General features: G+C 35.2%; 10 protein-coding genes across 10 annotated transcripts in view; 3 read left to right on the top strand and 7 right to left on the bottom strand.

Annotated features, from left to right (window-relative positions):
• The window catches only part of HYPBUDRAFT_179197 (uncharacterized protein), a 1,571-nt gene extending 1,570 nt beyond the window's left edge, over position 1 (top strand). The window contains exon 2 of the mRNA XM_020222882.1: position 1. This exon is cut by the window's left edge and continues 397 nt beyond it. The gene's annotated coding sequence lies outside the window, so the exon portion shown is untranslated.
• Positions 2-804: 803 nt separating this feature from the next.
• Positions 805-1,443, top strand: HYPBUDRAFT_155086 (tRNA splicing endonuclease subunit; the record flags this gene model as incomplete). The annotated part of the gene is made up of 1 exon (XM_020222081.1): positions 805-1,443. The coding sequence occupies one exon, from the start codon at positions 805-807 to the stop codon at positions 1,441-1,443; it is 639 nt and encodes a 212-aa protein (XP_020079201.1).
• Positions 1,444-1,654: 211 nt separating this feature from the next.
• PNG2 (Png2p) lies at positions 1,655-3,328 on the bottom strand (the record flags this gene model as incomplete). Its single annotated transcript, XM_020223925.1, has 1 exon — positions 1,655-3,328. A coding segment is annotated over one exon (1,674 nt), but the record flags the coding sequence as incomplete, so codon positions are not given.
• A 664-nt stretch (positions 3,329-3,992) lies between these two features.
• HYPBUDRAFT_179116 (uncharacterized protein) lies at positions 3,993-4,839 on the bottom strand. Its single transcript, XM_020222881.1, has 2 exons — positions 4,456-4,839; positions 3,993-4,370 (listed from the first exon to the last, which is right to left on the bottom strand). Exons 1-2 carry the CDS (start codon positions 4,734-4,736, stop codon positions 4,262-4,264), a joined length of 390 nt encoding a protein of 129 aa, XP_020079199.1. The 5' UTR covers positions 4,737-4,839; the 3' UTR covers positions 3,993-4,261.
• Positions 4,840-4,943: 104 nt separating this feature from the next.
• VPS35 (retromer subunit) lies at positions 4,944-7,715 on the bottom strand (the record flags this gene model as incomplete). The annotated part of the gene is made up of 1 exon (XM_020223396.1): positions 4,944-7,715. The coding sequence occupies one exon, from the start codon at positions 7,713-7,715 to the stop codon at positions 4,944-4,946; it is 2,772 nt and encodes a 923-aa protein (XP_020079198.1).
• A 209-nt stretch (positions 7,716-7,924) lies between these two features.
• On the bottom strand, positions 7,925-10,134 carry CNT (Cntp). Its single transcript, XM_020220576.1, has one exon. The coding sequence runs from the start codon at positions 9,899-9,901 to the stop codon at positions 8,099-8,101; it is 1,803 nt and encodes a 600-aa protein (XP_020079197.1). The 5' UTR covers positions 9,902-10,134; the 3' UTR covers positions 7,925-8,098.
• A 302-nt stretch (positions 10,135-10,436) lies between these two features.
• SPO72 (Spo72p) lies at positions 10,437-14,388 on the bottom strand. The gene has a single exon (XM_020220575.1). The coding sequence runs from the start codon at positions 14,280-14,282 to the stop codon at positions 10,491-10,493; it is 3,792 nt and encodes a 1,263-aa protein (XP_020079196.1). The 5' UTR covers positions 14,283-14,388; the 3' UTR covers positions 10,437-10,490.
• A 2,245-nt stretch (positions 14,389-16,633) lies between these two features.
• On the bottom strand, positions 16,634-18,046 carry LAS1 (rRNA-processing protein; the record flags this gene model as incomplete). The annotated part of the gene is made up of 1 exon (XM_020223922.1): positions 16,634-18,046. The coding sequence occupies one exon, from the start codon at positions 18,044-18,046 to the stop codon at positions 16,685-16,687; it is 1,362 nt and encodes a 453-aa protein (XP_020079195.1). The 3' UTR covers positions 16,634-16,684.
• Positions 18,047-18,580: 534 nt separating this feature from the next.
• Positions 18,581-19,720, bottom strand: HYPBUDRAFT_91572 (uncharacterized protein; the record flags this gene model as incomplete). The annotated part of the gene is made up of 1 exon (XM_020223883.1): positions 18,581-19,720. A coding segment is annotated over one exon (1,140 nt), but the record flags the coding sequence as incomplete, so codon positions are not given.
• Positions 19,721-20,142: 422 nt separating this feature from the next.
• Positions 20,143-21,078, top strand: HYPBUDRAFT_104043 (uncharacterized protein; the record flags this gene model as incomplete). The annotated part of the gene is made up of 2 exons (XM_020218322.1): positions 20,143-20,525; positions 20,655-21,078. The coding sequence occupies 2 exons, from the start codon at positions 20,143-20,145 to the stop codon at positions 21,076-21,078; spliced, it is 807 nt and encodes a 268-aa protein (XP_020079193.1).
• Positions 21,079-21,174: the final 96 nt, after the last annotated feature.

The following is a 21,174-nucleotide window of genomic DNA, read 5'->3' as shown; positions in this document are numbered from 1 at the left end:
TGTATGTGTGTTCTACATCGATTTTATTTTATTTTATCTTACTTTATTTTATTTCAGTTTATTTTATTTTTTATTTTTTAGTATGATTATTTTCTTCTCTTTATTTTCTTTCCTTTTGGTTAACTTCTCACGGATATGTTATCAAACCGTCTCTTGACGTGTCGCCTTAAAGCAGAAAATGCCCTCGCTCATGTATGATTGACGATTTTTCATAAGCTTTTAATTTTTTTTGTTCCTACTGTAGAGAATATCTTTAATAATTGATTCATGTTGAAGTATAATTTTAGCCAATAACTTCCCTGTCGTTGTCTATTATCCACGGATATCTTTCCTAAATAAACAAGGAAACAGGGCAAAAACACGCAGAAAACCCGCACACCCTACTGTAAATTCACCTCGTGTAAACCGTACAGCTTGCGCAGTAACGCACGTCCTGAGAATCTCTGCACGGCAATGCATGCAATATGCACCTAGTCGATTGCGCTCGCTCTTCCCAAAATTTGCGTCTCGGCGTTACCGAGGGTGGTTGGGCAGTCGGATTTTTGCTCGTTTTTCTGCCAGTCACGCTCAACAAAAAAAAAAATTAGAGAAAAATTGTAGAAAAAAATGTACAAATGTACAAAAAAAAAAGATAAACGAATATCCCCCTCCCCTTGATCTCCACTCTATCTCGTATTTCCAACTGTCATACCAGTTTTGGTCGTTCGCTCGAGAAAAAAAAAAAAAAAAAAAAAGCCATCACTTAATACTCGTTTAGCGATCGTTTGATTTAAACCTGTTGATTTAGAGCCTGTCAGATTGTCAATGATTTCTTTACCGGTCATTGATAAAAAAGTATTAGTATTTAATCTAGATGACGTTAAACAGTTGAGGAGCTACGGCATATTGGGAGTATTGATTGGTACTTTACCCGTAGCCCCGCAGCAAAACATATTCTTAAACCTTCCATTAGAACTATCGATTTATGAAGTCATATGGTTGGTGGAAAATGGGTTGGGGCGACTTGTTGATAACTTGGGAGTGAATTCGTTATCGAGTAATGAAAACGGTGTTCATGAGAACTACTGCATCACTGAAAATGACTCCCGAATTAGCGAGACTATATTGAATCAAAATCAAATTTCTTTACAAGTTTTTTTGCAGCATACAAATCACGAGGTTTTACAGAATTATAAAGTATATAGGCATATCAAGAACAAAGGGTTTCATTTGTTACCAGGTTTGAGGTTTGGTGGGTTGTTCGTAGCATATCCTGGAGACCCTTTGAGATATCACAGTCATTTGATAATAAATCGTTCTTCTAATATCAATTGCTTGGATCTAGTCACTGGTGGGAGATTGGCCACTGGGGTTAAAAAATCTTGGGTAATAGCCGATACCGTGGGAGAAGAAGAACAGGATGATGTCATGTGTTTCAGTATTGAATGGGCTGGTTTTGGTTGATTTCTCTGGCAAGATGTAAATTGTTTTTCAAAACTTTGCTTCTTTTCATTTCGTTACTAGAATTCAATTGATTTTCGATACCTGATGCAATGATTTCATCAAGTACTGGGTCAATCAAGGTATCGTCAGGGAAACTGGCTCTAATGAAGTCATTGGTATCTTGTCCTGATCCAGGATCTTTTAAATCAAGTTCATCTATGCTTTGAATATCTTCTAATTGTCCATATTGTTCAACATCACTGACAATTTGTAAATTGACTCCATCGGCAATTCTTCTATAATTCAAATCACCAAGAATAGACTTTAATCTATAATCAACATGTAATTTCCCAGTTCCTGAATTACCGGAGTTCGTCATGATGAAATGAGCACTACCATTCTGTCCCACTGCCGCTTCAAATATTTTTATATCCTTTTCATCAACTTGAACCTCTTTCACATTAACAATTTTAACATCTAATATAGTACGATCTGATTCTTCGACTGTTGTAGTTCCTAAAGTTAACGGATAACTTAAAGAAGCATTGAATTTTAAGATAGTATCCAAATTATCAACGTTGGTTATCAATAAAGACTTCACCGAATGTCCAACATGAACAATATTTTGTATGCTACCAGAAGAAGCATAATTTTGCACATTCGCTACTTCTCCCTTAGTATGATATGAAAATAAAGTATTTAACTCTTCTCCGGTAATTAAACTAAAATTCAATTGACTAGTCAATTCAGCACTCAATATCCCATTCACTATTTGTTGATATGTTCCAGAATATGGTACATTAACACCAATGGAGTTTCCTCTGTCTCTCTGTCCAATATGAATTATTTCTCCAGTTGATTTTTCAACTTGCAGATTCTCGTAGCTTAAAATATTAGCACTAGTATACCAATTACTACCGATTCCTGAATCACCTCCATTGAATTCATCGATACCATTGCTTATTGATATTTGAAGTGTATTGTTGGAACTCGATGATTCCCATAAATATGGCAATAACCCACTAATATCTAAATCGTTACTTTTTAAATCAAAGGCATTATTAGAAACTGGATTCCATAAAGTAGGAGCGATACCACCGGTGAAAATAACGGGGTGAGGTGTTTGACTCAATATCTTTTGTCCGTTAAAGTATACATTGATAAACCTTATTGGACCATGGGTTAACCATGAGCCTCCAAACAAATCTTTATATTTATCGAGTAAATTTGTGTACCAAAATTCTTCATTTCCATTACCTGAAGCGAATATCGATAATCTTAATCTTGTAGTATTTACTGGGAATTTAGGTAATGTTATTTCAAAAGTATCATCCGGTAAACTGAGAACTGGAATTGCTCTACTTGACGATTTTGGAACTAACGGTATAACCTTGCTAGGAGTATCACTAGTTGACAATATTCCCAGGTTTAAAACATCTTCAACACCAGAATCTTCATCTCCAGTTAGAGCAGGAATATCAGAATAGTAAAAATCAGCGTATAATTGAGTATCGAATTCCCCCTTTAACGAATCAGTAACAATATTTGACAATGAGAATAATACACTTACGTCTCCATCAAATAACAGTGCATATGGAGAAATATCTTTCTTGAATGTCGAAAACCTCAAGCGACCACTTGGTTCGATTGTGGATGTTCTCCATACTTCAGCTCCATTAATGAATATGTGTGCTAATCTGTCATATTGAACGTAATCAACCGAAGTGTTCAAGGTCAAAACAACCTTATTGAATTTCAAACCTTTAGGAACCTCAAAAGAAGCCGAAGCAGGACTATTCCATGAATTGCCAAATGTATGGTTCACCAATAACGTGGAATAAACTGCTTCTCCATAACTTGGACTTGGAATGTATGGATACCCAACCTCAATTCCTTCATTTGATGCATCCAGCCGATTAATATCAAAACCTAGTTCCTGCTCAATCTTATTCAAAACATTGGCATTCAGATCGATGTATTTCTTAAATGAAAATGGGGGTTTGGCACTCTCAGTATCCCTACTAACAAAATTATAGGAAAAAACATTAGAGTAATAAGCAGCAATTGATAAAATACTCAAGATTGCAAATGAGACCGAAAAGGCTTTGAAAAATTTGACTGAAATAGACGAACTCTCATCGAATTCCCTCTCTTCTTCTTCCCGGTAAGGTTTTTCTCCCATCTTGATAATTTGCAGTTGCTTGCCAAAAACTAATTCCCTCCAAACTTTTACATCTCTTTTAAACTCTTTCTTCAAAACTGCTGTCAACCAGCAATACGAGTCTTGCATTACATTCGCCATACTCAACGATTGTTTGTAATTCTTTCAAATTATAATAGCTTAATCGTGATATTGTTTAACTCTAAAGTTTACTCTCAGTGCACCCTTATCGGGAAGAAAAAAAGGAAACTTGATTTCTCCCTTTAATTCTTTCCCATAACCAAAACTTGATTTGTTCCTCTACAGCCCGTAGTGCCATTTGAATGTACGTGGTGGCCCGCTGAGTGTTACTTGTTCAGGGGTGAATTGTCTCTAAGTGGACCAAAGGGTCAATTGTTGGGAGGTAGCTGGACATATTCACGTGCAAAGCTGCAAAATTTTAGAAACGGTCCGAATGGTTAAAGCCAAAACGGGAGCTATGAACTGAAACATCAAGAGAGGCTTACTTTACGAATAAGGAAATGGCTTCCTTTTGGCGTTTGGCGTTCTCGTTACCGTATGTGAAACGTTGGCCTGTCAAAGGTGCTAAAAATACATTATACTATTCATAGAAGTTTCAATTTGGGTCCAATCCCATTATTAATCTAAAGCTACTTATAATTAATACTGTCATAATAATCAAAGGAAAAACACGAGTTGATATTCAAGGAGACGAGTAAATATGCGTTCGTTTTTGTATGTCAAATACCGAATATTTTGATAACTGGCCATTTCAAGTAATTTTAAAGTGTACAACATGATTTTTTGGCGGTGCCTTCCACCAAAGGGGACTCTTTCAAGACTGGTAGAAGTCTGTTATCACAAATCCATATATTTCTAGGGACATCCCGTATAGTAAGTAAATTAACACCAATAGCTTGGACACGAGAAGTAAAACGTCTCTAGTTCGTCTTCTTCTTCTGGATGGCCTTGAGATGGCTTTATCCGCTCCAATCGTTTGTTCTTCGACCGAAAGGTCTCTGTCCTTGATTAGAGTGTTGGTATATGGGGATGGGACTTCTCTCTCGTTGCCTTTCATTTCTAGCTCGTCAGATATCCTAGGAGAACCATATATGAGACGATTGAGCACCGTAAGCTCTCGTCCTAGGGTCATTGTCAATGTTAATATGGAAAACAAAGTCAAATAAAAAGAATTTAAAGCAGTATTTAAGTCTATTTTTTTTTAAAAACAGAAAAAGGCGGAATAAGTCCTTGCCCGGTGAGACCCGTAAACCTGGTCTAAATCACATACAAAACCTTAATAAAAACTATTTTAAAAGCCTATTTAATGTATTTTTGGAACTATGTAAGTGGAGTTCAACTAAACAAGTATATCGGCAAATCTATTTTCATTCATTTGTTGTTCAGCTATGTAAGTCAAGGTTCTATCGAAATATTTTTCGATATGCTTGAATAATCTAGCTTCTTGATCGTCATCATTTCTAACGTTATTATCGTCTTTCAAGTTTTCAACGTTAGTTTTGATCAAGTCAATTAAGCCATTAATGTATCTGGAATCAATTAAATAATTACCATAAACATTAAAGATCAAACACCTGTTTAATATTTCGAGGAATAATTTCAATGATAAATAAGGATCAATACAAGAATCTGCAATTCTTAATGATTTTTGTAAACATTCAAGAACTCTTTTGGCATCTCTATACAAAATTGGAGGGCTTGAGGGTATTTGTTTTGATTTGTTGTCAGATTCTTGGTCAGCCTTGTCTTTATCTTCACTTTCTTCTTGCTCCTCTTCTGCATCATCTTTAACTGTAGGTGATACACCATCGATGAATAAATCACACCACCACCATAAATGAGCACAATAATAAACAGATCTACATTGGTCTTGCTTTTTCAATAATTTAGATCCATATAAGGTAACTTTTGTGATTAAAGTTTCATAACTTTCTTTGCTGAAATATCTCAGGTTGTTCAACCGATTAGCAATCATTAATATTGATTGATACGGTAATGAACCACCCATGGTGTCTCGGGGATTATGGTATTGCTTAGGAGTAGGATTTAAAATTAAATTTTCTTCGTAAATGACAAAACATTGACTGAAAAATTCATAGGCTAGCGATTCTTGTTGAAGTTGATCTGCAACTGAGGCTGCATTTAAATAAATTTTTAAAACCAATTCAGAATTGAATTGTTGGTGATGTTGATATAATTCATCAATTATTATCGATAAGTTTTTGAAGTTGTTTGTTATAAATAAATCATCTTGTCCTTTCTTCTTTTTCAAGTTAATGTAACCGGCTATTCTCAATTTCATTAGAATTTTTGAAATGAGAGTTGGATAAGTATAAATAATATTTTCCGGATTCTTATTCAAAAACTTCTTTCTAACGTACATCAAATTAGACAAGCATTTAAAAACATCTGGGTGTTCGATCAAATGAATGGTTTTACAAATCTTCTCTTGGATAGTCAAAAAATCTTCGGTAATGAATTTTTCGCCATCTTCAATTCGAATAGTTTTGGTGATACCCAAGTTCTTGGAAGTATTCAAGTTTGTATCGGTATCTTTTATTAAAACCAAAAGATACTTAAAAATTCCATCAATTTCCTCGATAGTGGTTAAATATTCCGGTTCGGAATCTCCGTATATACTGGAATTACTCAAAACTTTATTCACAATTTCTAAAGAGATTTGCTTCTGGTACTGCTTATGAGTTAGCTTTTGGTAAAATTCGTGGAATAATGTAAGTTTCAATAAATTTTTAATTGATGAAAAGTGCTGAATTGGAGCGATTAGTAACAGTAACCATAAGGTCTCATCAACTCCCTCGGATGGGCCGTGATGACCATTTTCATCTTGTGACGATTTTTGAGAAGCTTGATTAATTTTACTCAAATTTTCAGTGACAAATTTATATATAACGTCTAAATTTTCATAATTTTCTGGATCATAAGTTAAAGACAATTTGATAAAAGATTGCAACATTGAAGAATGTTCCTCAGCGGACATTTCAGGATCAGATGAATATAACAAGATATAAAAATCCCAAAATTTATGAAATAAATCTTTAACTGAAGTAGCATCTCTTTTGCGATCAACTGATTCTTCCAACTTTAAATTATCAGTTGTTGCAACTAAGTCGTTTTCAAACTTATGATAAGTAATAAAACGTTCAATTAAAGTTGACACTAATTCTGATTTTCTTAATAGTGGATGCAAATTGAGAAAGACATCATTTAATAAAGGTTGCAACGTTTGAAAATGGAAGTTATCTGGGAATATTTGAATCAAAACATCGATTAAATAACTTTGAGCCAAATGGTCTCTACATTGAATAATCTGTTCGGTTATAATTGGAAAAATGCGATCTTTGTAATACTGTTCACTTGAGTACTTTTCACCGCCATCATAATCATCGATTATTTGAGATAATCTCACTAAATTAGAGCCAACCAAAATCTTCAATTCTTTTCTTTCTCTGTATCTTAATTCACGTTCTGATGAATGACCTTGGTGTTGTAGTCTAACCCATAATTTATTCATTTCAATAAAATTTGAAATCAAGAACTCAACAGTTTCATTGAAGTCAACTTCATTCGATAACGGTAAAAGGTCCTTGATCCTTTGTGATAAATAGTATCTTAAAAACAATCCCCTGATTGGATGTTGAACACCACGGCACATTTCAATCATATCTTTCATGATTTCTTTTGTTGGTGCATCATTCGTTGACATATAAGTTGTTCCAATTACAATCATCATATACAAACGAGGGATGATATTCCCACTATACTGAACCAATTCATAAAGATCAGCTAAAAAAGGTGTTGTATTATTAGCGCCATTATTATTCGCTGATCTCTTCTTCTGTTTAGATTTATGGGACACTAATATTTGAGCCGACAAGTACTCCAATGAATCAAACACTGATATATACAACTCATAATATTGTTTCGGTGATAACTTGTTGGTTCTTAACTCATTTAGAAAATTGGAACAATGTTTCAAAGCTTGAAGGAGATTACCTTCTCCCAAACATTGTTTCATAAGCGAAGATTGATGATTGATGGTACTTAAACATCCTCGAAGTAGCGAACTCAGCTCTGATTGATTCCCAACCATTTCTCTTTACTTATAAGTATTCACAATTGACCAGGCTAAAGAGTATTGAATTCGTTGAACTTTTCCCGCTCACTCCCTTATCGAATCTCGAGATCAGCTTCCAATAAACTTTTTCTCTAATTTTTTTTGTGTGTTGTACGGGTTTTTTCTTGTTGCAAAAAAGAATAACTACAATTTGTTAAACTGAATAACGTTATCATTAGTTATACATGAAATTATTGTCATTAAAAGAAGGGAAAAGTATTAGAGTTTTAACTAGTCATTAAAAAAAAGGAAAAACGATGAAAGAATTTATAAAAAAACACTATATATAACATTTACACAAGATGAACAATTTATGATAAAGGGTATAAGATAGAAGGAAATAATAAATAAGAAAGATCTTAAAAAGCTCCAGAGTCATGCATAACCATACCAGCAATTGCGGCTGAGGTTAAAGTGGAAATACCACCACATATCAAGGCAGACATGATGTTTTGAGCAATATCTTTCGATCTTTTATTGTTCAGAAGAGTATTAAGAACCCCGATGGTGATACCCATACTACCAAGATTAGCAAAACCACAAACCGAGTAAGTAGCGATTAAGATACCTCTTTTTGACATTTCTTTGTAAGGGGATTCGTTCATAAGTAAATTATAAGCGACATATTCATTTTGGATAACTTTATAGGCAATTAACTTTGAAACCAATAAAATTTCATTTCTTGGAACACCTAGGAGGAAAGAAACTGGGTAAAGAATATAAGAAAGGATTAATTCTAAAGTAAGTTCACCAATGTTCCAAAATTTACCAAACCAAGTTAAAAGACCATTAATTAAAGCAACCAAACCAATAATGCACATACATTGAATCATCATAGTACCTGCAGTTCTTAAACCAAGATTAGCACCATTTGAGAAGGCTTGTAAGACATTTGTAGGTTTATCCTTATCTTCAACTTCGGGTTTTGGAATTTCTGCTGATCCACTAGTTAAACATTCTTCAGTTTCAGGGTATCTCAATTTTGAAATTGCAATAGCAGCAGGAATAGACATAACACATGAACTAACCAAAGCTTGAGCATTTAACCCCAAACCAATATAACCAACCAAAACTGCACCGGAAATAGTAGCAAACCCAGAAGTCATAATTTGATGAAGTTCAGCTTTGGTTAAATAAGGAATTAAATCTTTAATTAAAATGGCACTTTCACCAATACCAAGGAAAGGAGAAGCACTAGCAGTGATGGCTTCAGCTCCTGAAATTCTAAGACTCCAAAAGAAGATTGCAGAGAATTTTTTGATGAACCAAACTAAAACACCGTAATAACTTAAAATATGAATAAATGCAACGAAAAATGCAACTGAAGGTAAAACAGTAAAGAAAAACATCGATAAATGTGCAACTGAAGAATTAGTAAGGAAAGCAACACCATCTTTTGAAAAACCTAATAATTCTCTAGCTAAAGTAGAAATGAAATTGAAAACGTCATAACCACATTTAGTTCTCAATACAAATAATGCTATAATGAATTGCATCAACATACCTCCAATTACACTATTCCATTGGATTTTAGATCTATGTTTGGAAGTAGCCCATAATCCAAAAATGGCAACAACAAGACCAAAGAATGAAATAGCACGATCTTCTCTTTTAGAATAAGCAACTTCACTGGGGACAAAAGTACCCAATAATATAACTGCAATACAGATTATAGCACCAACAATTAAACGATGTCCTCTTCTAACTAACACCTTGGTATAAATGAAATTAGTAGCTGAAGTCCATACAAAACTTATTTGGTGGAAAATCCAGTATAAAATACGACAATGAAACGAAATTAATCTAACCATAAGCATGCCCCATAAAACAGTTGGAATTAACCATTGGTGTCTATGTTTATCTTGAATAATAATGGATAACCACCAAGCAGTGAAAAAACAGCCAACAAATATATGGATAGCTAATCTATGATACGGAAATTTCAATTTCAATCTCTGTATCCATGATAATTTAGTCGAGCTATCACTTTCTGAAACTTCTTCAGAAACATATTTTTCTAAACCGGCACAACCATCTTTTTCACTTTTTGGGTCCTTATGTCCCAATTCTGGTTTACTTTGAGATGAAGAATCTCCATTAGCTTCAAGATCTTGCTCGATCACACTCTTATTGGAGTATATAGAAGTTACTGGGTGAGACATTGTCGTTTCGCTGAAGTACTCCAAAGGTTGCTTCTGATGATCCAGACAAGGATTAAAAAGGGACGATGACCGATTAGCTGATTATCTGTTCGACATGGAGGAAAGAGAGAAAAGAAGAAAGAGAAGGAGGAGAAAGGGAGAAAAGAGAAGAAGGAAAAAGAAAAAACAATATCTACAAGAATAACCCCAAGGTGAATTTGATTTTATTATATATCAATGTAGTCCCATTCCAATTCGCCTTGTAAGGAGATGACTTCCCGCAAAGTAACAAAGCTAATAAATTTTTTTATTGTGTGCGAGATGAGATAACGGTTTTCTGCCTTAAAAAATTGGAAACTCCTACACTAATTTCTTGAAAAAGAAAAGTATACCGAAAGCCCATACGGCATCACACGAGAACAAAAGGGCACTTATCTACTGGACCTTAAAGTCCCTTTAAGATTTAGGTAATCACAATAGTTGGTTTCTGTTGTGCGTGGAATGTAGTGAAGCACAAGTAAGAAGGGATACAACCTTACGATTATTTATTTACGATGTTGGTATTATTAGGTAACTGTGTATTTAAAAATGCAGAAATAATAGGCTATTGTTATTCGTTTTGTTTCTCCAGTTTGTACTTATCTTTTGTTTCTATTATGTGCCTGGAATCAATGTCGTTACTTAGACCCATCATTGCTCTCAGTAGTGCTTCGGTGGTGCCTATTAAGGGCCTGATCAAAATAACCGGAGATGATTTGAAAACTGACACTAGTGAATCTTGAATTGTTTCTGCGTCTTCTATTTCCCTACGTAAATGGCTTAATGATTTCTTTGTGCTCTTTAGATTCTTCCCAATCAGTTTATATGCCGATTTGATCCCTTCTTGGGTATTTTCTGGCTGATTGGAGTATAGACTGATGAGCTTAGCTTGGTCTTCTTCGCTGAGTTCGATTGCTTCAGTGTAATCTTCTTCGTCTTCGTCCACTTCGTAATCTTCTTCCTCATCAAAATCATCTTCTTTGAAATTCTCTCCGGTATACTCATCGGTGAGATCGTCGAATTCTTCGTATTCAGCAGAAGAATCTGGGTTATTTTTGTTTCTGAGAATACCCTTGTTTTGAGGTCGACCTCTTTTATTCAACATTAGTGCTGATGACAGGTTCAATATCTGTTCATCTATATCGTGAGTTTCATCTAATTCAATGTAAGAATAAAGTTTTTTGCTTCCATATTGATCATCTTGAACTCCCACTCTTTTGTTTAGTAACAGTGATGATGCCATTAAGTTAGGCTGTTCGTGGCCTTTTTCTCGATTCCTGTTGAATGCTTGGCCCTCAAACTCATCATCGTTTGATCTTCTTCTGAATTCGTGATTCTTTCGCTTTCTGTGCCTTTTCTTTTGTACATTCGAAGGTAGTCTTGCAGAAGCTCCTTCGCCGCCCAAAAACTCCTCCGACTGTTCCAAAATTATTTGAGTTCCTGATGCTAATTTGACCCCTAACTTCAAAAGTTCATATCCAGTAGTTTTAGCAAATGAAGTTGTTCCTTTTTGTAGGCTTCTCATCAATCTACCATCCTTCTTATATTCTTGGATAGGAATTGCAACTAAACTTTTCACCCCTCCTCCAATATTCACAATCGATCTAATTGGCGATAATCCAGATAAAATACCAGCCAATTGAGTCTGTTGAATACTTGGAGTCCAAACATCTTTTAAGGCGTTCCCTAATTTCGGGATACCTAAGACTCCATGTATAGTGGCTTCGGGCAATTTGATAGTTGACCCATCAAGTATAAAAATATTCATGAACTCAGCATGATTGCCTGATCTTATACCAGAATAATCGAATTTCTTGGGTTTGTAGTCTAGCTTGAGCTTAATTGGACTCATTTGAAATTTTTTGATGTATATTATATCATCAATTGGTAGCAGAAACCTATTATCTTTGAATTGCGTGAATCTAGATATGAAATCAAGTGTATCCTGATCTATGTGAAGCCTCAAGGGAAGAACAGATACATTCATCATAGCTTCTGTTCCACATAGCTTTATATCTGGTCTAACATTGATCAATGAAAACTTTAACATACTTGTCCCCACTTCTCGTTCACCCAAACTATTCATATATGTGATAAACTTATTCCAAGTGGAAGTAGGAACATTATCAATGATATCAAGGTTATCAAGCTTGAAATCTACACTATTAACAACCTCATATTGTGCATCACTGTCTTTAAGTTGTTCAATTCTAGGGTCACGAGTTGACACAACCGTTACATTAACCTCGATATTTTTCAAGTCGATCATTACTTTATGATATTTGGACCGGCGTAATCTTAGATTTTTGTAACTTTTTCCAATGTCAATGTTGTGAACAAATTGAGTATCCTCTTGTATGTTGTTTTCACTTTTGCTGATTTCTTCATCGTTTTGAACTTCACTGTTGATAGCTGTTGCCAAATCAGATGGATCAGATCCTTTTGGTAATGACAAATGAACTGATGCAAATAAGGTCTCACCTATATCTTGATAGTCATTATCGAAGCCATCCTCATTTTCAATAACGCTTTCTTTATCCAATTTGTTATGGTTCTCCTCTTCTTCACTAACGTCAGCGAATTGGACAACTGATTTTTTACTTTCACTACCTGATTTCTTTTGCTTCTGAGACTTCAATGACTCTAATTCCTTTTCCTTTAATTCACGACGTTCTCTTGAAAGTCTTTTCTTTCTCTCGAGTTCTCGTCTGGCACGATCTTCAACTCTTTTAACTGCACCTTTGATGGCTTTCCTTGTTTGTTTCCAGTCGTATCCATCGTAGAGAAGAATCTTCGTTTTGGATAAGTTGACATTCAACTTCACAGGATAAACCTTTATTTCGTTATTATCAACATTATTCGAAAAGTGATCTTCATCAAAGGAAAAGCCAGACTCATCGGCCGTGTTGCCTTTATTTTCAGAACGTGAGCTACTATCGGATGAAATGCTTAATTTACTAATGTTTTTGTCAAGGTCATTGTAGTATTCATCGATCACATTCAACTGGGATTCTTTTCTGGATTCTGATAATGTGTCATTGTCTAATTTGAGTGAGTTAGATAAAGATGACTCATGTGATTTATATTTGAACTCATCTTCAATGTCATTCAACAAATTACATGGTTCCAGAACGTTAATTCTAAACTTCTCATCATCATTGAGCACAACCGGTGTTCTCAAATCATTCACAATTTGTATTAATACATGAGCTGAATCAGCACATAGGTCTAATTGATGGTCATCCGAATTAACTTTTAAATCTAATAGCGACAAATTACCTGGAATTTTAAATTTTTCATTTCTTTTCTTGATACTTTCAATATCAGTGTTAATAGTAATCCCAACATGTGTACAATTGATAAAACCAATGGAATGAAAGCCACTAGAATTTAACCATGCAACTGGAGAAATATAGGCAATGTTACTCGACAAATTTGTGGGTGGTGCAGCCTTCATATTTCTCATATCATCAACTAGTAATAGGTTGCAGTCTCTAAGTGAACTTTTCACGTATAGCTGGACTGTACCAACTGTCAAATCAAAATTTCCTTTCCCAACAACGACTAATAGTTTACTAGGCAATCTTCCCGGGTTGAGTCCCAAGACACAATCTAAGGTTGTGAAGTGAACTTCTAAGCGGTCTGAAGTATTCGCAGCCATTGGTGCGCTTTTTTGGACTTTTTCCACTATTGCATCTGGAGAGTGATCTTGGTTCAACTCCTTTTCAAATAATTGAAGCCAATGCGTATAGTATTCTATAGCAAAGTTCTTTAAAATGATATCAATCGCTTTCATTTTTTCACTCCGATTGACTTGAATGAGTATCAATGGAAGCTTTATCGATGACGCTGGCGTTTTTTGGTACTCATAGATAAAATGGTCTTTCTTGGAACCATTTTCGAAAGATCTGTAAGCTTCTAAAGATAAAATGAAGCCATGTATATCATTATTGAGCTTATGGAAAACAATCTGATTCGATTTGAAAATCAAATCACCAAATTTAGGAAACACTTGAGTGATTTTAAATTCAATAGATTTGATAAGTATTCTCGGAGTAGGAGAAGCAGATCTGTTGGGGTTTAATAACATTGAGTTATTTGCGAAGTTACCAACCGGTCTTCTTGATCTTCTTTGTTTGAAGTAAATTGAATTCTGTAGCAAGGCAGAAGATCCAGATGGATGTGAGTCTGCATCTAGATTCTGTTTATCTGTTAGAACTGATTTTTCGAGGGCATTTATCTGATGTGAAAGGTACCTTAAGTCATCAATTAATCCCGAAATTCCTTTAATTAATCTTTTAAGTTCAAAGAAAGTGATGGAACCTTTTATTTTATCAATAATGAAACTAGAAGAAGCACTCATTCCAAACTCTCTGGGTATTGTTGAGCTATTCCTATATGAAAAGGACTTGAAATCTTGGGCCAGGGTAATTAATTGGACATTCGAAAGGGTCAAGAGTGAAGATTCATTGGAATTATCAATTATGCTAATCAAAATTTTTTGAATGCTCATATTATTATTCAAAAGGTTTAATGAGACTGGGAATATTATACCTTTTAAACTTAGAGATTCAGATAATTTGAGGGAAATGGATGTAGATGAACTTTGGAGGATGAACTGAAGAGCCTCAAGGTTCTTGAGTTGTTCTGAATTTTTATTCTTTCTCATTCCGGTTGTTTCTCTTAAAGTATTCATCGCTGTTTTCATAGCATTATAAGAACTGTATGTGGTTGACAATCCTATTATAAAATTGATCAAAAGTAATAGGCTTGGTGAGTCAAGGTCTATTAAAGCTTGTTTTGAAAATAGTGTGGTTATTTCAGTTCTAGTAAAGTCTTGCTCTACTTTCTTAAAGAGCTCGAATCTCACGTCTGCCTTTGAAGTATTTGCTGGAGGTTGAGGACTAGAATTGGTTTCATCGGGAGTTGGGGAGTTTTTGGGTGTTGCCTTTGTCGATTCAAATTTAAAGACATCTTTTGCCACAGAATCTGTTATTTTAATTATTTTAAATTCTTCGATCCCTCCGTAGATCAAAATGTCATTCTTTTGTTTGATGTTAATATTATGCATGTTGAAAAGGAGATTGTTTTTTTGAGAAGCAAACTCACCTGTAGGTCTCAAAGCCGAAGTCACACTAAGGATGAAATTGTTGATATGAAGTCTATTAAAGAAAAGATCAGCTGATTCGTTTTCTTCACCGATGAGGTCTTCGTCATCATAAGTTAACTCATCATCATCAGCATACTGAGGAAATCTTAAGCTTGATTTAGACTTACGGTTTGTAATATTTTGTTTTCTAAGTTGGTGTATTTTAACTTTCAATGCTCTAGAGACACTGGTGAAAACTGAAGAAATTGTAGGTGTGAGTGGAACATTTGAGATTTTAACATTATTTATATCTACTGATAGGTTTGAAATGGGAGAAAGTCCTTCGAATTCAACGTATATGCTATCAATGTGAAAAAGAACTGGAAAATCTTCCGGTTTTTTTTCAATATGAGGAGTGGATGGTTCTTTTGCGGCTCCTTTTTCTTTAGTTTTGTCAAAACTTTGAGAGGTGGCACTCATGTAAATTGAGCTGGCTTCTTCATGAGTGAAAACCATACTATCCATTAACGACTCTTCTCCATAGCCTTCGTCGTCTTCTTCGTCGTCTTCATCTTCATCTTCTTCGTCTTCTTCATCTTCCTTCTTTTTCTCATCTTTGGAGTCTTCTTTTTCTGTTGGATCAAACTCTCCTGGATTGACTTCCGGCTTGAGTACTATGACCCTCAAAGGACCCACACTCAAAGACCTGACTCCGTTTACCGTTTTGAATAATGCTTCATCAACCTGTATGAGCAAGTCGGTAAGTTCTGTTACTATTTTTATATTGAGATTCAACACCTTGATTTGAAGCCTCAGCAATGCAATTTCAACCGCTCTATTCATTACACCAGTTAATGCAGATGGTTTTGATTTCGTGGAAGATGTAGAATCCGACCTCGAAGACTTGGGCTTCATTTTCTTGATTTCATCTTCGGAGTACTCTTCGTCCTCATCTTCATCTTCGCTTTCACTATTTATCGTATGGCTTTTCTCATCCAATTCTTCTTTATCAAGCATCATCGTATTGGCCAACTCTGCTGTACTTTGGGCCAACAGAAACAGAGGCTGGTCATTCGAATCATCATTCATACTATCGAAGTTGGGAGCGACAACAAGATCAATATCAGTCATATCTATATTCACGCCTCCCATAACTCCTCCATTTAATTCCAAATTACCGACTTTACCATGCCTTAGCGTGTAACCAGGAATCTTACCAACTTTATCGGCATCAATGGGGATATCTTTTAAATGTATGTTATTTAGAGATACCTGTTCAAGGTTAGGCAAGTCTATCTCTGAGAACAATGATAACTGTTGCAATACATAGAGCAATAGTCTTTTCTGGATATTCTGGGGCATCCATTGTGGACTCATTTTGTATAACTGTGGACACCGTCCTTTTTCTCAATGTTTTTCCTCTCTTCAAGAGACTCTTCTTAACAATACTTTGGTTCTATATACAATATAGATGAATTGAGATCAGATTGAACTAGTCGATAAGACACGTTTGCCGTTGTGACTTAAAAATGCCTGATAACTAGGTGCATCATTTTTTTTAGATATCTACCCTTTTTTTTTTTTGATTCTGATTAGATAAACAAAAGGTCTACAGCGATAAATAAGTGCGAACAGTTTAGTTATCAACTAGTTGTTTCACTAGTTCATGTACATACTTAGGGATTGATTCCAAAGGGAGTCGGAATCCAGAAGTCATGTTCCTCGAATAGGAAATGCTGTTTTTGTTTCGTTGGGGTGGGCTGGAGTTTTTTGGATGGCCCTGAGTTGTCATGAGCCTTCCTTTTTGAAGCATTCAAAATCTCATCTAGAGAGGGAGGAACGGTGAAGACGGTTGGGTTGTTAGGCGAGGATTTCGAACTTATGAAGGTAAGAATCTCCTCTACTTCATTGTTTCGTGGTTGATCTAGTAGTGCTTTTTCTACTATTGGTAAGTATTTCGATTGTATGGAACTGTCTAAGTTTCCAATAGCACGGGTTCTGTTTTCAAGTAGTGCTGAAGATCCTTCGGCTAGATCAGATATTAAAAAGGTGATCCAGTCTTCAGATTGAGCTAATTCTCTCTCGTCCCGAAGAGCAAAGCACGATTCTGTATTTGAGTTGCTTGTTTGTAGGTTTGAGAAAAGATCGCCTAGTAAGGAATCTTTAAAGCTGGGTCCTAATTCATCTAGAAGCGGTTTATATAATTTGAAAAGTAAAGGGTTGAATTTCAATTTTTTACTATCATTTAACTTGTCACGGTTATAAATTAGGAAATTTTCAGTCATGAGAATATTTATCAAAGTTTTAGTATTTGACTGAGAATAGCCAAGTAAGTAATTTATCGTCTTCCAGTATTTTGAACCAGAATTGCTTGTTTTATCGTGAATTTGATCTAAGTTCTGCTTGCGGATCCTTTTGTATGCTTTCAAAATCGATATCACCCGATCTCTATTTTGATCTAAGTCTTCCTCGGGTTCAATATCACCATCGCCGTTTTTCAGATCTGCTCCATTCTTAGCTTCAATCTCACTCCAATAATTCTCAAATAACCAATCCAACGCTTTATCTGTTGCAAGTCTTAAAACTTCAAGACTCGGTATTTGTTCGTGTGTCCCCATATGCCGAAGCTCAACAAAAAAGGAAGGAAGCTCTATGTTTCTTGCTAAAGAATGCAAGGAGATGGCAAAGTTACCCTGTTGGAGTGGGTCTAATAGCCCATTGACAAACCTTATCAATGCCATCGAGTATGATAATTGAAGTAAACTTGCATCGTGCTGCTTGGGAAACTTAGATTTATCAATTGGGTCGGATATCCGTATCGATATTAGCAGTGAGGTTATTTCAACTCCGTGTGGTAGTCTTCCCCTTGATGCAAAAGCCTTGACCCTCTGTATGGCTCTGTATCTTTGATCATTTGAAGTGGTGTGATTGTAAAACCAATTTTTCAATTTGATTAAGCTTTTGAGGTCTCTATAAGAAACAGTCTTCTGTTGATTTAGGCTCTGGTTCCGAACGCCATCGCCTTCGGGTCTATCCATATTCCCAAGGGGTTTCGAAAGATACTAAGTCTTCATCTTCGATTTTTTTTTTTTTTTTTAGGTTGCAGAAGTTGAGATGCGCACACTTTACGTTGCAATCTTTGCAGTAATGGGAAGAAGTCGTTAATGTTTACACGAGTCTATATAGAATAACAAACTAAACAAGAGGTAAATGGATGTGTTAAGAACTGAAAGGGTACAATATGAAGTGGCAAAACGTATAGGAAAGTAGTAGCGTATCTATCATCGTTAGAAGGAAAAAATCATTGATTAAACGTCTAGCAGGAGTAGTAATTGACTTTGTTCATGAGAAAGAACTCTCTTGTGGGAACGTTGAATGGGTTGAGACTGTGATAGTTCTGTAGGGTCGTTAAATTCATGTTCATCATCATTGTTGTCATTGGCTTTGGGTCCATTTGGGGCTCCATGTAGGGTGGAATAGCTTTCACCAGAATCAAGATATTCTAAGCTGTGAGCCAGTAATCTGGTATTAAGAGACTTAGTATTGGTATCATCATGGTAATTTGGGCGATTATAAGGAAATTTCAGGTTTAAAATGAATTCCTCTTCTGATAAATAAGAATCTTCTTTATTTGAAGTATTACCAAAAGCACCATCCCAGCTGATAAGCACCACCCCGCATAAAACGGCAAAGAGTCCGATAATGACCCAAGCAAGTTGTTTCAATGACATGATCTTATCAGCTAATAAAGAATTGTAAGCAACGTCATTGATAAGATTGATGAGATTGTATACAAGAAAACATAAAGGATATAAGATAGAAGTCAGGATTTGGGCAAGTCCCATATTGAATGCAGTCAACTGGAAACCAATAATCGACAACATGGTCAAGAGAAGGAAGAGTGGGGTGAAATTAGTAGACAATTGTTTTAAATCATGACTATTATTCATAATGATTTCAACTATGGTATCAATAAGAGATTTAGCAAAAAGGAAAGTATGGGCAGTTAAGGTTCCACTAATAAAACCAAAATTCACCCCCTTGATGAACTGATATTTATTGATTAGTTGAATGTTCGACTTAAATTGACGACGAGTCAATTTAAATTTTAAATGGTTTATCCTTTGAGTCAAGATCCAATTTATCAAAAGCAAAAATAATATTGTAATGAAGGTTCCAATAAACCAAATTAAAAAGGCCGGTCTGGATAATTTATTCAAGATAATAACAAATTTTTCATTTGCATCTTTACCAGGAATTTCAACTGGAGTAGTACTACCATTATAAGCAATTATAAAAGCACCAATTGAAATTATTGCCGTTCCATAACCCAATTTTTGAGTGAAATTTTCTCCTGGTAATAGCATACAACTAAGAATAGAATTGAAAATAAGACCGATGCTTTGTAATGGAGAGAGAATAATAAGAGGTAAAGTTGTGATTTGGATTAAAGATCCGAGAATATTAGCAATAATAAATAGGAAAAATCCACATAACCACATGTTTCTCTTATGATGATGAAGATTTTGATGTTGTTGATAAGTAGGAGTTCCATCCGGTTGTTCATCGGAATTCCCAGTCATTTCACCGGGTAAAACATGATGATAGTTGATAAGATGAGATTTACGTTGAAGAGTAATCCCAAGCGACTGAATAGCAGATGAAACTATTGCAACACAACATCCTAGTATGATGGATGATGCCGAAGACAATCCGGTAGAGTTAATTTGCATTATTCCAATACCTTGCACCAATAATTACCATGAGTTTGTATTTACTTTATATATCTAGTTATCAAGTCTAGAATCAGCCTGGTATTCAATGACTAAACACTGGTTGAACCCACAACAAAACTGGCCAAAAAAAAATAAAAAACAGTTCCTTCTGTTCCTGTAAATACTCCCGTGCTATTTCTGGAAACGTCAACTGATTATTTCCAATTCTTTTCAAGCCAAACTTGTCTAAAGAAGCTGGTTCAAATTGACAGGAGGAAAAGGCTGAGAGGTTGTGTTTTTTATACCATATTTGGCTGTGTACAGGAAATCCTCTCGTGCTGTTTACTATTTTAGTATAACTTTTCGAGTATGGTTTTCCCAATTACAATAACAAGTCTTTTATTGGAGACCGGATGGATATGAGAGACACTGTGCTTAGCATCATCGACTGCTTGGAGGATGAGTCCACGGCACGGATACGTGTTGGGTTGGACGATCTTGATGAGCTCTTACAGCAATTAGTCCCGTATATCAGGGCCTGGAGACAGAATCCTAATGGAATAAAACATCCAAAATTGGTTCAATTCGAGAGTCTTCAAGATCTGTTTGAGTCGAACATAACAAATGCATTACTTCTGGTTTATAACTACTTGCTTCGTCATTTGGATGACGCGTCAACGCCACTTAGGGTTTATTTCCCCATGATTTTAACTGCCAATCGATTACTCCAAGGTATTTTACTTATCCATCCAAATTCAAGAAATATATTAAGCAGGGCAAAGAACATGAAGTTGATACTATCGTTTTTGCAATTGCCCCATGATTCAAGTGGCCAAGAGGATATCTTTAACGAAGAAGATGGCAATCACACTGACGAAGATGATGATCATAATAATAAAAATAAAGAACGTAACCACAATAGAAAGATAAGTGGCAGCAGTAGTCATAGCAATGGAAACACCAACTCCATCAGTATTGAGGTGTCCATCTCTTTCATATCGTTACTAATACACATCTTGCTTAAAAATTTACAGAATTTTAGGGTTTTCGAAGATAATGATGGTTGTGCCATTGTTATTCGAAAACTAGAACTCACCACCTCCATCAGCGATACCCAGCCAACAAGCTCGCCTTCTCTGCCCAATAAGATCTTCAATCAACAAGATCTCAACTTTAAAATCATCGAATTCTTAGTCTTCTATCTCATTGATGAAACTGAAATCTTCCCCCATCAAAATAATACCCACAACAAATTGAAAATCAGGTCCCTCAAGGAAAAAGCAGAGTTCTTTAGACCTGAATTCCTCGGTATAGACGATCTCATCGAACATTTAAACCATTTGAAGAACTTGTAATATATCTATTCAATATATAGAGAGAGGCATCCTGTACATAATCTCGTAGTAAGTAAAAAAAAAAAAAAAAAAAAAAAAATAAATAAACAAATACAA

The sequence above is a fragment of the Hyphopichia burtonii genome (assembly GCF_001661395.1).
Source record: "Hyphopichia burtonii NRRL Y-1933 unplaced genomic scaffold HYPBUscaffold_1, whole genome shotgun sequence".
NCBI classification, from domain to species: domain Eukaryota; kingdom Fungi; phylum Ascomycota; class Pichiomycetes; order Serinales; family Debaryomycetaceae; genus Hyphopichia; species Hyphopichia burtonii.
This window is presented reverse-complemented; position numbering and strand designations above follow the sequence as displayed.

Excerpts from the sequence above, each read along its gene's own strand:
- HYPBUDRAFT_179116 (XM_020222881.1), bottom strand. The coding sequence starts at position 4,736 with ATGACCCTAGGACGAGAGCTTACGGTGCTCAATCGTCTCATATATGGT. Across the intron at positions 4,371-4,455 it reads TACGGGATGTCCCTAGAAAT|TTTAAAATTACTTGAAATGG; the intron begins ATATGGATTTGT and ends CATGTTGTACAC.
- CNT (XM_020220576.1), bottom strand. The coding sequence starts at position 9,901 with ATGTCTCACCCAGTAACTTCTATATACTCCAATAAGAGTGTGATCGAG.
- SPO72 (XM_020220575.1), bottom strand. The coding sequence starts at position 14,282 with ATGAGTGCTTCTTCTAGTTTCATTATTGATAAAATAAAAGGTTCCATC.